The sequence below is a fragment of the Hemitrygon akajei genome, chromosome 1, assembly GCF_048418815.1.
Source record: "Hemitrygon akajei chromosome 1, sHemAka1.3, whole genome shotgun sequence".
Classification (NCBI taxonomy): domain Eukaryota; kingdom Metazoa; phylum Chordata; class Chondrichthyes; order Myliobatiformes; family Dasyatidae; genus Hemitrygon; species Hemitrygon akajei.
Window position 1 is genome coordinate 96720324 of NC_133124.1, and position 15914 is coordinate 96736237.

At 39.1% G+C, this 15914-nt stretch overlaps 1 protein-coding gene across 1 annotated transcript in view; it reads right to left on the reverse strand.

Annotated features, from left to right (window-relative positions):
* Window positions 1–2070: 2070 nt before the first annotated feature.
* Window positions 2071–15914, reverse strand: part of LOC140737233 (uncharacterized) — a 36394-nt gene continuing 22550 nt past the window's right edge. The window contains exons 8-14 of the mRNA XM_073063922.1: window positions 15778–15822; window positions 15218–15250; window positions 10896–11042; window positions 6352–6406; window positions 5403–5585; window positions 4038–4106; window positions 2071–2422 (exon numbers count right to left, since the gene is read on the reverse strand). Of these exons, the coding sequence (XP_072920023.1) occupies window positions 2211–2422; window positions 4038–4106; window positions 5403–5585; window positions 6352–6406; window positions 10896–11042; window positions 15218–15250; window positions 15778–15822 (744 nt within the window). The 3' untranslated portion in view covers window positions 2071–2210. The remainder of the gene's footprint in view (window positions 2423–4037; window positions 4107–5402; window positions 5586–6351; window positions 6407–10895; window positions 11043–15217; window positions 15251–15777; window positions 15823–15914) is intronic.

Genomic DNA, 15914 nt, shown 5'->3' on the forward strand with positions numbered 1-15914 from the left:
TGGAAATTGCATGGTTATAGTAGTAGAAATAAATGTACAGATAATTTTCTAAATGGGGAGAAAATCCAAAAATCTTGAGTGCAGTAATAGTTGGGCTCATTGTGCAGAACACCCTAAAGGTTAACCTGCAGGTAGAGTCAGTGGTGAGGAAGGCAAATGCAATGTCAGCATTCATTTCAAGATGTCTAGAAAACAAGAGCAGGGATGTGATGCTAAGGCACTAATAGGGTCTCACCTTGAATATTATGAACAGTTTTGGACTCATCTACAAAAAGATGTGCTGGTATTGGAGAGGGTTCAGTGGAGGTTCACAAGGATGATTCTGGAAACGAAAGGGTTATCATATGAGCAACATTTGATAGCTCTGGGTCTGTACTTGCTGGAATTTAAAAGGAATGAGAGGAGATCTCATTGAAACCCGTCCAATGCTGAAAGGTGAGGGAGTAGCGGACAAGAGGACACAGTCTCAGGATAGAGGGGCGTCCATTTAAAACAGATGCGGAGTAATTTCGTTAGCCAGAGGGTGGTGAATTTGTGGGATTTATTACCGCAGGCAGTGACGGAGGCCAGGTCGTTGGATATATTTAAGGCAGAGATGGTAGATTCTTGATTGGACACGGCTTCAAAGGTTACAGGGATAAGGCCCCAGAGTGGGACTGAGAAAGGGAAAAAATTATCACCCATGATTGAATGTTGCAGCAGACTTGATGGGCCAAATGGCCTAATTCTGCTCCTGTGTCTTATGGTGTATATTGTCTTCTTTTCACATTGTATGTCAAAGATACAAAAGATGGAAATGATAGCCTTGCAGCCAAGTTTTTGGATGATACAGAGATAGATGGATATGAAAGTACTGTTGAAAAACAGAGGCTGCAAGAAGGACTTAGACAGATTAGGAGACTGAGCAAAGAAGAGGTAGTTGAAGTATAGTTTTGGGAAATGTATACTCGTGCACTTTGGTAGAAAGAGGGAATAAAAGCATAGATTATTTCCTAAGAAGGGAAAAAATTCAAAAATCCACGGTGCAAAGAGACTTTGGAGTTCTTGTACAGGATCCCCTAAAGGTTAACCTGCAGGTTGAGTCGGTGATGAGGAAGGCAACTGCAATGTTCACCTTCATTTCGAGAGGATGAGGATATAAAAACAAAGATGTAATGCTGAGGCTTTAAAAGGCACTGGTGAGGCCACACTTGGAGAAGGTTCAAAGGATGTTATGAAAATTCAGCCAGGATTGAAATTCTTATCATATGAGGAGCATTTGTTGGTTCTGTGCATTTATGTGCTGGAAATTAGAAGATGGGTGGGGGGGAGATTCTTACTGAACTATGGAATGTTGAAAGAATCTAGAGTGCATGTGGAGAGGATGTTTCCTATAGTGGGGGGATCTAGGACCAGAGGACACAACCTCAGAATAGAGGGGCATCCATTTAGTACAGAGAAGAGGAGGAATTTCTTTAACCAGAGGAATTTGTTGCCATAGGCAGTCTTGGAGGCCAGATTATTTAAGTGTATTTAAAGAGCATTAAAGTTTACTGAGGGAAGGCAAGAGAACAGGGTTGAGAGGGAAATGGCTCAGCCATAATCAAATGGTGGAGCGGATTTGATGTGCCAAATAGCCAAATTGTGCTCCAATGTTTTATGGAATGATTTAGATCCACGTGAACAGATTTAAAATGCTATCCTTCCTCTTCAACTGTTTGTCCTTTGGCTTAGATGGTTCAGAAAAAAAATTGAAAGGTTAGAATCAGTTTTTGACATGTTTTCCTGACTTAATCATCATCACATCAACTCGCAAACCACATATTCCTGAAGATGGATCCACGCCTGCAATGTGAAGCTCCTGTAAATGAGGTTGGTCACAGAGCACAGCTGGTGAGGAGTTTTAACAGAAGGTACAACAACAAAGCACAGAACTATGATTTGATGAAAAACAATCACTTTCAGTACTTGAAATGCAATTTGGATTCTCAACAAAGTATGTTTTATTAAGTTGGTATAAGACATCAAGCTTCCTCTGATAATCAAAAGTTCAAATATACATGGTTCCACCCTCAAAACTTGTAAGTATTCCTAAGAAAGAGAAACTACTCGTTCAATACAGTATAAAATTCCAGGAATCAAGACAGTTGTTTAAAAAAATATCTAGGTTTTAATTAAACTCTTGATACATTTGGATGAGCAAAAGTTAACACATTATAATCTGTTTTCTGTTATTTGGATGGCCCTTTCATGCTCAAAGATTTCTTGCCAAACCCCATTCCCATGTAGAGATGAGGTGGACCGATGCATGAAGAAGCATCACAGATACCAGGAAAGCCTCTTAGACCAGGTGGACCAGAATGTCCCTGTTCACCTGGGAGGCCAGTTTCACCACGGGCACCATCACGGTCATCCTTTCCAATACCAGGCATACCATCAACACCTGCAACAGCCAACAAACACAGTAAGATCCTTTCAATACCAAAACCTACTAATGTTTTTTTTTTAAATATAGACATGTTGCTTGAAAGTGAATTGGGATAATACCGAGTCCTAAAGAAGCAAGTTATCTTATTGAAATTATAAACCACCAAAATTAACTTAAACAGCAAGTGGAAGTACTGGTACCAAACCTTTTAAAACTGGCAATCAAAATGAATAAACTTTCTTTTAGAAAACATAAGATTTATCTGAAAATTCGATGCAATTGGAGCTGAAGACCAGTAGCTAACTGGTTTTAACCTGAACAATGCCTTCACATTCACTGATATCTTGCCACTGCTCAATTCCAATTAAATCAGAGTGAAGTTGATTTTTGGAAGAAGTGAAAAAGTTGGAAAGATGGAACTACTTTGTAAATTGTGAGAAATTATGTGCAAGGTTCAGGGTAACCTTGCACACACAGCACTTAAAGTAAATATTTACAGTATATTCCACAAGTAATTAGCATGGCAAACAGGTTCTAGTTTACTCTGTTAATACATTTTGGTATAAAGAACAATAGTGCAGACTATTATCTAAATGGGGGGAAAACTCAAACATCAGTGGTGCATAGGGAGTTAGGAATTATTGTACAAGACTCCAATAAGGTTAATTTACAGGTTGAGTCTGTGGTAAAGGTGCCAAATGCAATGTTGGCATTTTTTTCAAAGGGAATAGAATACAACAGCTTTGGCAACAGTTTTGGGCCCCATATCTCAGAAAGGATGTGCTGTCATCGGAGAATTCAGAGAGGGTCATGAGGATAATTCCAGGAATGGAGGGGTTAACACTCGAGGAGCATTTGGCAGCTTTGGGCCTGAACTCACTGGAATTTAGAAGGATGTGATGGTGGGGGGGAGGAATCTCATTGAAATCTACCATATGTTGAGAGGACTAGATAAGGTGGATGTGGTGAGGATGTTTCCTATGGTGGGGGTATCCAGAACTAGAAGGCACAGCCTCAAAATGGAGGGGTTACCTTTTAGAACAAAGGTAAGGAGGTATTTCTTTTAGCCAAAGAGTAGCGAATCTGTGGAAGGCTCTGCCACAGACTGTGGTGGAGGCCAAGTCTGTGGGTATATTTAAAGCAGAAGTTGATAATTTCCTGATTGGTCAGGGCATCAAAGGATATAGCAAGAAGGTAGGTGTATGGTGTTGAGTGGGATCCAGGATAAGCCATCATGGAATGGTGGAGCAAATTTAATGGGCTGAATGGCCTACTTCTGTTCCTATTTCTTACGGTCTTATGCTTCTGACAGATGTGTTTTCTACTTTGAATCCTGTTATTACAAGTTTCTCAAGTGAGAAGAGATCAACAACATTCATTCATGTTATGAGTGAAATAAATATCACTGCACATAAAACTGACAGTAACTTTGAAATTCTCTTACAGACACTGAGTACATAGAATCATGTTCTGTATGCACATTTTCTTATCAATTCTGCTCTGACTTCTAATACCTTATCTGACCTCTTATGCTGTGGTGTAACCTATACCAAATGGATTATTTTCCACTGGAATTAAAGTTTTTATGAAGAAGCATTGCAATATTAAAACAGGAAATCTTAATATTTACCAGGCGCCCCTTGCGGTCCACGAAGTCTGATACCTTTTTCACCCTTCTCGCCCTTTTCACCTTGCTGCCCTGTCACATATACAGTAAATTCAAAATTTCAGCTCCATTTCAGTAGTGAAAATCAGAATGAAATTAACATCCAGCATTTCTCAGGAGATTTATTGACACTTCTTAATCTGATCCTGATGCAGGGTCTCAACCTGAAATGTTGGCCATCCTTTTGCCTCCACAGATGCAGCTTGACCCTGACAAGTTGATCCAACAGTTCACTTTTTGCTATCGGATTCCATTAATGATAAAGCCACCTTTGGCCTTTACAAACCATTTGGTCTGACTAGTAGACATGAGAATTTTAGGAGACTTGTCTCCACGACAAGTGAAGACTAGAAACATTGTCACTGAAGACAAGTTAGAGGTTTAAGGTAAAGTTGAGGCCTGCACCCTTCAGGAAATGATATCAATGAAACTCATACCTGTTGTGTATTTAGTATTTCAATATATTGTTTGATTAAGCATCATTACACCACTAGATCTTATGTGCGTGCCTCACTAAATTAAAATGAAGTAGACACTCATCTTCTGGCTCCCATATATTTCTTTAGATTAAATTTGGAGTTACAAAACTTAACAGTACCACTTTATCCAGCTCCTTATATGCTATGGTGTAGCATATATGCATTTCCTAGAGTGATCAAATGGCCATTTGTCTTTACTCAACATCTACTTCATAAATGTCAACAGGTTCATGAGCAAACAAAGGCAGGTACAGCCTGCCACTTACTGGGACTCTGGGAAATTTTTAGTATTGGATACTAGTGGAGTTTATCAATTGATTCAAACTCGAGTGAAAGTTCTTAAGAACTAACTTCTAAGTCCGAAAGATGCTGCAAGGAAGATGATGGCAGTCAGTGACTGGTCACCTTGTACTCTTTCTGAAGACATGTATGAACAAAATCTAGACAAACTGGGTTTGCATTGATGGCATATGTACTCTGACAATTACAAGGCACAAGAACCAGAACCACTGGAGGATCAATAGTTAAAGCAAATCCAAGGTACAGTTGTCCATGCCCATTTGTACTTTGTAGGAAAGGTGCATAAGAGTGTAGACCATATTCATCTGCAATATTTGGGGAACAATGGTCCTAACTGTATTGTTTTAGGTGCTTGCAGAATTAGAGTCATCCCATGGCAATGCTCAATGAGGAAGCAACAACTGCTATTTCCAGAACAACAGAGCTGTGATCAGTGGATTGTCTTGGCTCTTCATCCACTTATTAAGTTACCATTCTTGCTTAAAAGAGGTCTTGCCGAAAAGTCTGCTGGAACTAGGCACACATCTCGTTGCATTCATCATTTACTTACCTCTTGATCCTGGTTGACCAGGATAACCTTGGTGACCTTTGACACCTTTTGGGCCTACAGCACCTGGATGCCCTGCTTCTCCTGGAGGCCCAGGTAGTCCTGGAAGTCCAGGTGATCCAGGCCGGCCTGGTTCTCCTGGCATAACTGGTAGTCTTAAACTAGCAGACAGCTGAGGCATTTGCTCTAAAAAAGAAATAATGGAAATGAGAACTCATTAAATTTTAATGGTCTTGTTGCTTCAGTAAGATGAGTCACTATCAGTTACTCAAGGGTAATTAGAAATGAGCTATATATGTTGGTATAAATGATGATGACAATATCTCAAATTTGAATAAATCTCTGCAAATACTTGTTTGATTGGAACAAAGAACCTTTACTGGATTTTCTCATCTCAAGAATACATAGCTCTAATGTCACTGAAGGCTAATACAGACTTGAAAGGTTGATTAGAAAATTGCTATTCTTATGTTCATATATTTTAATTGCTTTTGCAGTCCCCTATCTAACAGTTAACTTATTCAGACTGACACTACTTTAGGTAAAATCTGAAGCCAAAATTGATAAAATAATTGAGGAACATTATTTAAGTAGAATAGATTGTCTTTAATTTGCTATTACAAAACAGATATTCATGATGTTCACTTTTCTGCAGAAAATGACTACCAAATTTATACTTCTACTTTGTACAAGAAATTGGAATACAGAGAAGCCATGAAATTTCACTATGCTTATACACACACTTGATAAATTCATATGCATATCTTCTGTTGATTATTTTAAAGAAATAAAAACCTTTAAATGAAGTCAAAGACAATGGAATTTTATACATATTTGTTAAGGGTTTTCTCAGGATAATGCCAAAGCCATAAAATCAAAGAGAAGAATACCAGAGAGTTGGAGGGTCAAATTTTAAGATAACTTTAATATAGAATATCTGACACTCACTCACCTTGAATTATGCTCATGCAAACCTCCCTGATCCAGTGCTCACTTGCATCTTTGCCCTGTGGAAGATTTAGCACAACACAATGTAGTTAGAGCTTCTCCTTAAAGTTTAAGAAAATTCAAAGTACATATAAGTCATCATATACAATCCTGAGATTCATTTCCTTACAGGTATAGTCAAGAAACCCATAATAGAACAGTAACCATAAAAGAATCAATGAAAGACTGCACCAACTCAGGCATTCAACCAGTGTGCAAAAGACAACAAACTGCAAACACAAAAAGAAAAAATAATAAATTAATAAGCAGTAAATATTGAGAACATGAGAAGAAGAGTCCTAGAAAGTGAGTCCATAGGTTGTGGGAACACTGAGTGAAGTTTTCTTCTTTGGTTCAAGAGCTTCATGGTTGAGGGGAAATAACTGTTCCTGAACCCAGAGTTTCTTGTACCTTCTTCCTGATGGCAGCAGTGAGAAGAGAGCATGACCTCAATGGTGGGGGTCCTTGATGATGGGTGCTGCTTTCCTGCAACAATGCTTCGTGTAAATGTGCTAAATGGTGGGGAGGGCTTTACCTGTGATGGAATGAGCCAAATCCCACTACTTTTTGTAAGCTTTTCCATTCAAGGGCGTTGGTGCTCCATACTGGGCTATGATGCAGCCAGTTAATATACTCTCCACCGCACATCTATAGAAGTTTGTCAAAGTTTTAGATGTTATACCGAATCTTCGCAAACTGCTATGGAAGTAGAGGTGTTGCTGTGCTTTCTTTGTAATTGGTGATACTGAACAAGAGGTTGTTGTTATGGCACCACTCAACCAGATTGTCAGTCTCCGTCCTATATTCTGATTCATCATCACCTTTGATTCGGCATAAATCAGCAAACTTGAATATGGAATTGGAGCTGCGCTTAGCCACACATTCAAGTATAATACAAGTCGAGCAGGGGGCTAAGCACACAGCCTGCACAAATGGAAATTGTGGAAGAGATATTGTTGCCAATCTGTACTGACTGGGGTCTGCAAGTGAGGAAAACAAGGATCCAATTTCACTGGGAGGTATTGAGACAAAGGTCTTGAAGCTTATTGATTAGCTTTGAGGGGCTGATGGCATTCGATAATGTGCATCCTAATGTATGCATTTTAAATTTGCAACACTTAAATAATGAGATGAAATTTTTAAAAATAGTATCAAAACAAGAGGTTTGCATTCATAAATTGGAGATACATACACTCAGCATCTAAGCATGACAGCGCTGAGAAATAACGAATTTAATGATTACAGTGAACATTGTCTCCTAAAGCCTGATTTAGGGTCACGCACATCCTGCTGTGACACACTGTACATTCAGTGACCAGCTCAGTACCTCTACCAAATAAAGTAACCACTTACTGCACGTGGTGGTCTGCTGCTGTAGCCCATCCACTTCAAGGTTCAACATGTGTGTTCAGAGATGCTCTTCTGCACACCATTGTTGTAATGCGTAATTGCTTCAGTTTCTGTCGCCTTCCTGGCCATTCTCCTCTAACGTCTCTCATTAACAAGGCATTTTTGCCCACAGAACTGTTGCTCTCTGGGTGTTTCTTTTTTTGCTTTCTCACACCATTGTCTGCTGTGTGTGAAAATCCCAGGGATATCAGCAACTTCTGAGATATTCAAACCATCGCATCTGGCACCAACATTCATTCCATGGTTAAAGTCACTGAGGCCACATTTGTTCCCCATTCCGATTTTTAGTCTGAGAAACAAGTGCATCTCTCAACCACAAACAAGAGAAAATCTGCAGATGTGGAAATCCAAACAACACACACAAAATGCTGGAGGAACTCAGCAGGCCAGGCAGCATCTTCGGAAAAAAGCACAGTCGATGTTTCGACGTTTACTGAGTTTCTCCAGCATTTTGTGTGTGTTGCACCTCTCGGCCATATCTGCATGCTTTTATGCTTTGAGTTGTTGTCACATATTGGCTAATTAGATATTTGCATTTACATTTAAGTGTACCTAATAAAATGTACACTTTTAATCACAAATTTGAGTAGTAGTTATGGAGCACCAAGCTACCATGGTATTAGGCATCAATTCATTAAGGGGATTTTCCTCTACAGAAAGGTAGGCAAAAAAACCAAAAACTTTTATTGCCTAGATTTGAAGAGGGAAGTGCGCATAAAGCCATCAATCCCTGCTTGTCGTCACCTCAGGCACTGCCTTCATTAGAGTTATTGGTTGGAATGCTAAAAATATGCTTTCCTCAAATTTAGCAAATGGCAATTTCACCTCAGACAAATGAAATTAACCTCAATGGTGATCATATATCATTTTTGGCAGTAACTTCAAACCTTTTGGGAAACAAGAACCCTTTGAATAATTAATGGACGATGTTTCATTAAATCTGCAGCTATGACACATATATATTGTCTTGCTAAAACAGAACAAAGCTTTTTATAAAAACAATGACAACTATATTACATCAAGGTAATTAACATACTAGAGGGTGAAATATGATTGCATGTCAAAATGACATGGCATCTTTGAATTACGATCCTGTTAATAAAGCAGTCAATCTTTGTAGATGCAGAGCATACTCTTGCAGTTCTTAAAAATGGATTCCACTTATAGGTGATTATTACCATTAAAATTACCATTTTGTAGAGTTGTATAGCACAGAAAACAGAACCGTTAGCTAAATTGGTCCATGCTGACCAAGAGTTACAACAAAACTAGTCTATTTTCCTGTGTTTGGTCCATATCGCTGTACACCATTCCCATCAATGGTGTCCAAGTGTCTTTTAATTCTTGTTAATCTAGCTGCCCCAATCAGTTCCTCTGGCAGTCTGCAAAAGTTACCCCTCAGTTTCCTATTAAATCTGCTCCCTCTCACCACATTCCTATGTCCTCTAGTTCTTGATTCCGCACTCTGGGAAAAGGGCAGTGCACATTCACTCTTATCTATGGTCCCCAATTTATAGAACAGTCCGAATTCTATTTGCTAATACAAGTCCCACTTTGTTTATAACTTAGTCCCTTTAGTCCCAGCAACATTCTCATAAATCTTATCCTTATCTGCTCCAACTTAATATATTAGGTGACTAAAACTGAACAAAATATTTCAACTGCAACATAACATCCTAATTCCTGTACTCCATGAGCTGACAGATGAAGGCCAGTGCACTGAAGGCCATCACCCCACCTGTGACGTCACTTTCACTGAATCATGTACTTGCATTTCTCAGTCCTTCTGTTCTACAACACTCCTTCGGGCCTTACTATTCGCAGTGAAAATCCTCCGATCAGTCGTCTTCCCAAAATGCAAAGCTCTCCACTTATCTAAATTAAGCATTTTTTTCCATTCCTTGGCTCTCTTCCCCAGGAAATCAAGTTCTCTTCTGTAAATTCTGATAACCATATTCATGTTAACACCACCTCCTATTTTACTGTCATACCTCGTACACGCTAATCCAAATCATTCACACTACTGTAGTATTAGGCCACTCGGCCTGTCGAGCCTACTCTTGCTGATTTATTATCCCTCTCAACCCCATTCTCCTGTCTCCTCCCCATAACCTTTGCTGGCCTGACCTACGTAGAACTTATCAACCTCCGCTTTAAATATACTCAATGACTTGGCTTCCACAGCCGTCCATGACATCCACCACCCTCTGGCAAAAGAAATTCCTTCTTATCTCTGTTCTAAATGGATGTTCCTCAATTCTGAGGCTGCGTCCTCTGGTCCTAGCCTCACCCACTATAGGAAATACCCTCTCCACATCCATTCTGTCTAGACCTTTCAATATTTAATAAGTTTCAATGACATTCCCCCTCATTCTTCTAAACTTCAGCAAGTACAGGCCCAGAACCATCAGACACTCCTCATATGACCAATGCCTTATAAAGGCTCTGCATAACAATCGTGCTTCTATTTTCTAGTCTTCTCAAAATGAATGCTAACATTGCATTTTCCTGACTCAACCTGCAAGTTAGAGAATTCTGCACAAGGACTCCCAAGTCCCTCTGTACTGCTGATTTTAGAATTTTTCTCCATTTAGAAAATACTCTATACCTTTATTCCTTCTAACAGAGTGTTAAGAAGCTGTCATTACTGATCCCTGTGGAACACCACTAGTCACTGGCAGCCAATCAGAAAAGACTCCCTTATTCCCAATATTCTTTGTCTGCTGCCTATCAGTCAATGATCTATCTATGCTAATATCCCTGGATCCCATATGATCCAATTTTCCATAGTGGCTTACCATGTGGAACCTTATGAAAGACCCAACTGAAGTTAATAAAAAACACATATACTGCTCTGCTTTCTTGGTTACTTCTATAAAATTCTTATTTATGAATGTTGCTAGTTATCCTTGAGGAGATGGTTATGGTACATAATCTCGAACTTCTTTGAATGAGCTAATACTGCAGTGTGGGTCTGAGCTATCTCATTGTAATATAACTACAGACAGTATTTGAGAAGCAATGGGCTTCGTAGTTTGGCACCATAATTGCAACATCTTCCCCATATTAAACAATGAAATTCTCCTTTTAGATACTCACCTGTTTACCTGGTGAACCTGTTAGCCCAGGACCTCCTTGTACTCCTTCCATTCCTCGAGGACTAACTGGACCTGGTGGTCCCTGAAGACCAGGCCGTCCAGGAGGCCCTTGTGGTCCAGAAGGTCCATTTCCACCAGAAATTCCAGCCTATGAGGGAAAAACATATATAACAACACATGGACAAAACACTCAATTCTGGCAGTTATCTTTATTCTACTTGTATTTACTCAAGAGGAAAGCATTAATAATGGCTCTCCAACTTGAAAAGAAAACTTGCATCATCACGTTCTGTTTTCTGTCATCAAGCTAATTGTGTATCCAATTAACTAGCTCTCCTTGTACCTGTGTATGATCCATTAGCTCCCCGTGGTTTTGCCTCTGTGCCCAGTAAACACAGATTACAGAAGAGGTGGCATTGTCTTGAGTCAAATTAGGATCAATAAATCCCCACGGTCTGACAAGGTGTTCCCTCAGACCTTCTGGGAGGCTGGTGCAGAAATTGCAGAAGTCCTAGCGGAGACATTTTAAAACGTCCTTAGTAACAGGTGAAGTGCTGGAGAATTGGAGGCCAGCTAATTTTGTTCCATTGTTTAAAAAAGGCTCTAAGTATAGAGTAGTTGTTAAGTTATTGGAAGGTATTCTAAGGAACCAGACATAATTAACATGGAGTTATGTGTGGTAGGTTGTGTCCATACATACTTAGAGTTTTATTTGAGGAAGTTATCAGGAAAGTTGATGAAGACAAGGCAGTGGATGTTGTCTACATGGACTTTGGTGCAATCACACATGTGAGGTTGGTTAAGAAGGTTCAGTTGCTTGACACTCCATGAGATAGTAAATTAGATTAGGCATTGGCTTCACGGGAGACATCAGACAGTGATAGTTGCCTCTCTGATTGGTGGCCTGTGACTAGTGGTGTGCTGCAGAGACCAGTACTGGGTTCTTTGTTGTTTATCAACTATATCCACCATCTGGATGACAATACAGTAAACTGGATCAGTAAATTTGCCAGTGACACCAAGACCGGGAGTATAGTGGACAGCAAGAAAGACTATTAAAGCTTGCAGGGGAATCTGGACCAACTGGAAAAATTGGTTGAAAATTGCCAGTTGGAATTTATGTGTGAAGTGTTGCACTTTGGGGGAACAACCAGGGTAGGACGTACATAGAGATAAGTAGGACACTGTGGAGTGAAGTAGAACAGAGGGATCTGGGAATATAGATCCATAATTCCTTGAAAGCAGTGTCACAAGTAGATAGGGTCATTAAGAAAGTTTTTGACACATTAGCCTTCACAGATCAAAGTACTGAGCACATTAGTTGTGATATTAGGTTGAAGTTGTACAAGACATTGGCGAGGCCAATTTTGGAGTATTGTGTGCAGTTGTGGTCACCTACTTACAGGAAAGATGTAAATAAGATTGAAAGAGTGCAGAGAAAATTTAGAAGTTTGTTGTCAGGACTTGAAAACCTAAGTTAGGGAAATGTTGAATAGGTTTATTCCCTCAAGTGTAGGAAAATGAAGGTAGACTTGATAGGGAAACACAAAATTACGAGAGGTATAAATAGGGTAAATGTAAGCAGGATTTCTCAACTGAGATACTAGTACTAGAAGTCATTAAGATTATGAGACAGAGGAAAAGAATTATGCTATTTGTCCATGGAGTCTGTTCTGCCATTCAACCACGGCTAATCCTCTAGTCCCCTCCTCAGCCACACTTCCCGGTATTCCCGAGGAAATCTGCCGATGGTGGAAATTCAAGCAACACACACAAAATGCTGGTGGAACACAGCAGGCCAGGCAGCATCTATAAGGAGAAGCACTGACAACGTTTCGGGCCGAGACCCTTCGTCAGGACTCAAATAGGCTGTAATAGCGGGTCTGGGTCAAAATATGATCGAAAACTTGAAGGGCCGAAGAAATTATAGATGGGGAGCAGCAAGAGAGGGTTTCACTAAACTCCCGTTGAAGAGAAGATTTAAACTTCTTCAGTGGCAGAGGCTTCGCAGTAGTGAATTTCTAAAGCAAACATGAGGAAATCTGCAGATGCTGGAAATTCAAACAACACACAAAATGCTGGTGAAACACAGCAGGCCAGGCAGCATCTATAAGGAGAAGCACTGTCGACGTTTTGGGCCGAGACCCTTCGTCAGGACTTCCCGGTATTCTCCCAGTAACCTTTGATGGGTGTCCAATCAAGAATCTATCAAACTCTGCCTTAAATACACCCAATGACTTGGCTTCCACAGGTGCCTGTGGTAATAAATACCACAAATTCACCACCCTCTGGCTAAAGAAATTTCTCCACATCTCTATTTTAAATAAACACACTTCTATCCTGAGGCTGAGCCCTCTTGTCCAAGTCTCCCCCCACCATTGGAAACATCCTTTCCACATCTACTCTGTTTTGCCCTTTTAACATTTGTAAGGTTTTAAGGAGATCTCTCCTCATCCTTCTAAATTCCAGTGAGTATGGAGCCAGAGCTATCAAACATTCCTTGTATGATAACTCTTTTATTCCCAAAATCATTCTTGTGAACCTCTGCTGAATGTTCTCCAGAACCAGTACATCTTTTCTTAGATAAAGGGCCCAAAACTGCTTACAATACTCACTAGTGCCTTATCACAACCCTGCTCTTCTATTCCAGACCTCTTGAAATGAACGCTAACATTAAGGGTGACAGGTGGAATGTTTAACGGGAATATGAGGGTGATATTCTTCACTCAGAGGTTTTTGAGAGTGTTGAACAAGCTGCCAGCAGAAGTGGTGGGAGTGGGTTAAATTTCAGCATTTAAGAAAAATTTGGTTAGGTACATAGATGAGAGAGGCATGGAGGACTACAGTCTGGATTCAGGACAATGAGACTAGGTAGATTACTGGTTTGGCACAGACTAGATGGGCTGAAGGACCTGTTTCTGTGCTGTAGTGTTCCATTACTTTGATAGACTAAATCAACAAATTGAAATGTGTTTGTGAACTGCACAAATTTCTTCAGCCAACTCTCAATCTCTGTGTAACCATGACTTACTTTTGCTGATTTAGCATTAATATTCTGCTTTCAATTTACACGTCTTCATTTGCACTGAATTGATATTCCTGTCTAGGTTGAGAATTGAATACATTTCTCATGCATGAGCTGGTTCTTCCAGAAGACATAATAAATCAAATAGTTCCAGGCAGGATTAAATGGAATATTCACTAAAGTAATCCCCATACAGTCATGCAGTGGTTTAATTGCTTTACATTTGTAGATAAAGGGAATATTAGGATATGCAACCCATTTCTCCCTTGTTGCTTTGCTCAATTCTGCTAAAAGATCGTGTATCTTCAAGATTCTATTTATGATAGAGGTCTATACTCAATAATCAAATCCATTTTTGTTCTTTGCAGATGTAAATTGATTTGCTGGGTATTTGAGGTTCTTTGCAATTGTACTTCAGATTATTACTATCTCTGATATAGTACTTTCTAAGGCAAAACCTTATTTGAAAATAAATCCTTTTGCTCCGATATCTTTTACTTTCTCCAGTGCATTTGTTCATCTCTTTATATTTTATTGATGCATTCAAGTTCGATATTTCTTTTCCTGATTCCCACCGAGTAGAATATTCTCCCTCAGTGTTGTGCACTATTCCCTTCTCTCAGTAATGCATTTTTAAAAAACTTGGACTGTTATAGGTTCTTGCCTAACCTCAGCATGTATTTCTGTATAGGTCAAAAGGCTTATCTGAACTGTTAACAGTGTTGTGATGTAGTAATTACAGCTGCCAAAATATAACCAACAAGTACCAATAAAACATCAATCTAATGACCAGATAATCTCATTTTTGGTGATAGTGACTGATGGATAAATATTGACCAAAACATTGGCATGAATTCAGTAATATTGCTATGAGAGAGAATATGGGGCTTTAGTTTAATTTCTCACTCAAAGGACAGAATTTCATCAATCAGGCTGCTATCCTGATGTAGTTTCAATCTGAAGCATCAACAATTCCCTTCCTCCCACAGATGCCGCTCAAAGACTAAGTTCTTCCAGCTGACTGTTGCTTTAGATTTCAGAATTGACATTCTCTTATGCCTCACTCTGTTCGTATTTGATGATATCTGCAATTCTTTCCGTTTCCTCTTCCTTCTAACATCCATAACATAGAAATCACCTCATTATTACCTTTTCCCTTTTCTTCAAAGGAGAAAGAAAGCTGGTGGGATTAATTTAAAGATTACCTTATACCTAATCATTAAATAATTTACCTGACCACCATTCTCAAAACAAGCCTCACTAGTAAAATGAAATTTCCTTATAAAGCTTATATGTACCTCTCCTTTCTTGCCTTGAAGACCAGGAATCCCCTGTAAAATATAAATACATAATTTTCTATAAAAGAATTGTTTAAGAATGAGCAATATTTATTTTCCAATAAAGCAGTGGGGATGACACTCATCTCCTTCTGAATGTATTAATAATCTGGAAGGACAGATCTCTTTGAAAAATTCTCATGATTTCCAATTCAGCTCCATGCTACTCCTAAAGAGACCTGGCTAATTCTGTTGCCATGTGATACTTTGGCAGATTGTCAATGTCTACATTCAAATATGCACAAAAGCTATTCCTTACTTGGAAAAACAGTACAACTGATGCCAAGCCACCTTCTAACAATATAATAATTTCAGACACCATTATGGATAATACATGAAGGGCAAAGTAAGTCAGTTTTCAGTATCTTTAAAATCAGTGAGAAATGTTTCTTTCCTAAACACTCAATGATTACTAAATATTCTCCTCCAGCTGATCGAGACTTAACTTGAGGTATTCATCAGCGAGCATTTGAACTACAAAATCTTAACATATAGGACTTTAAATATTTATCATGACTTACCTGCTCACCCTTTTGTCCAGCTTTACCTTTCAGACCTTGCTTTCCCTTTCAAATTAATAATCAAAAGACATTAAAAAGCACTTCAATTTAATGGGTCCTAATAAAGAATTGTTGCAATTAATTGTATGTCAATGGTA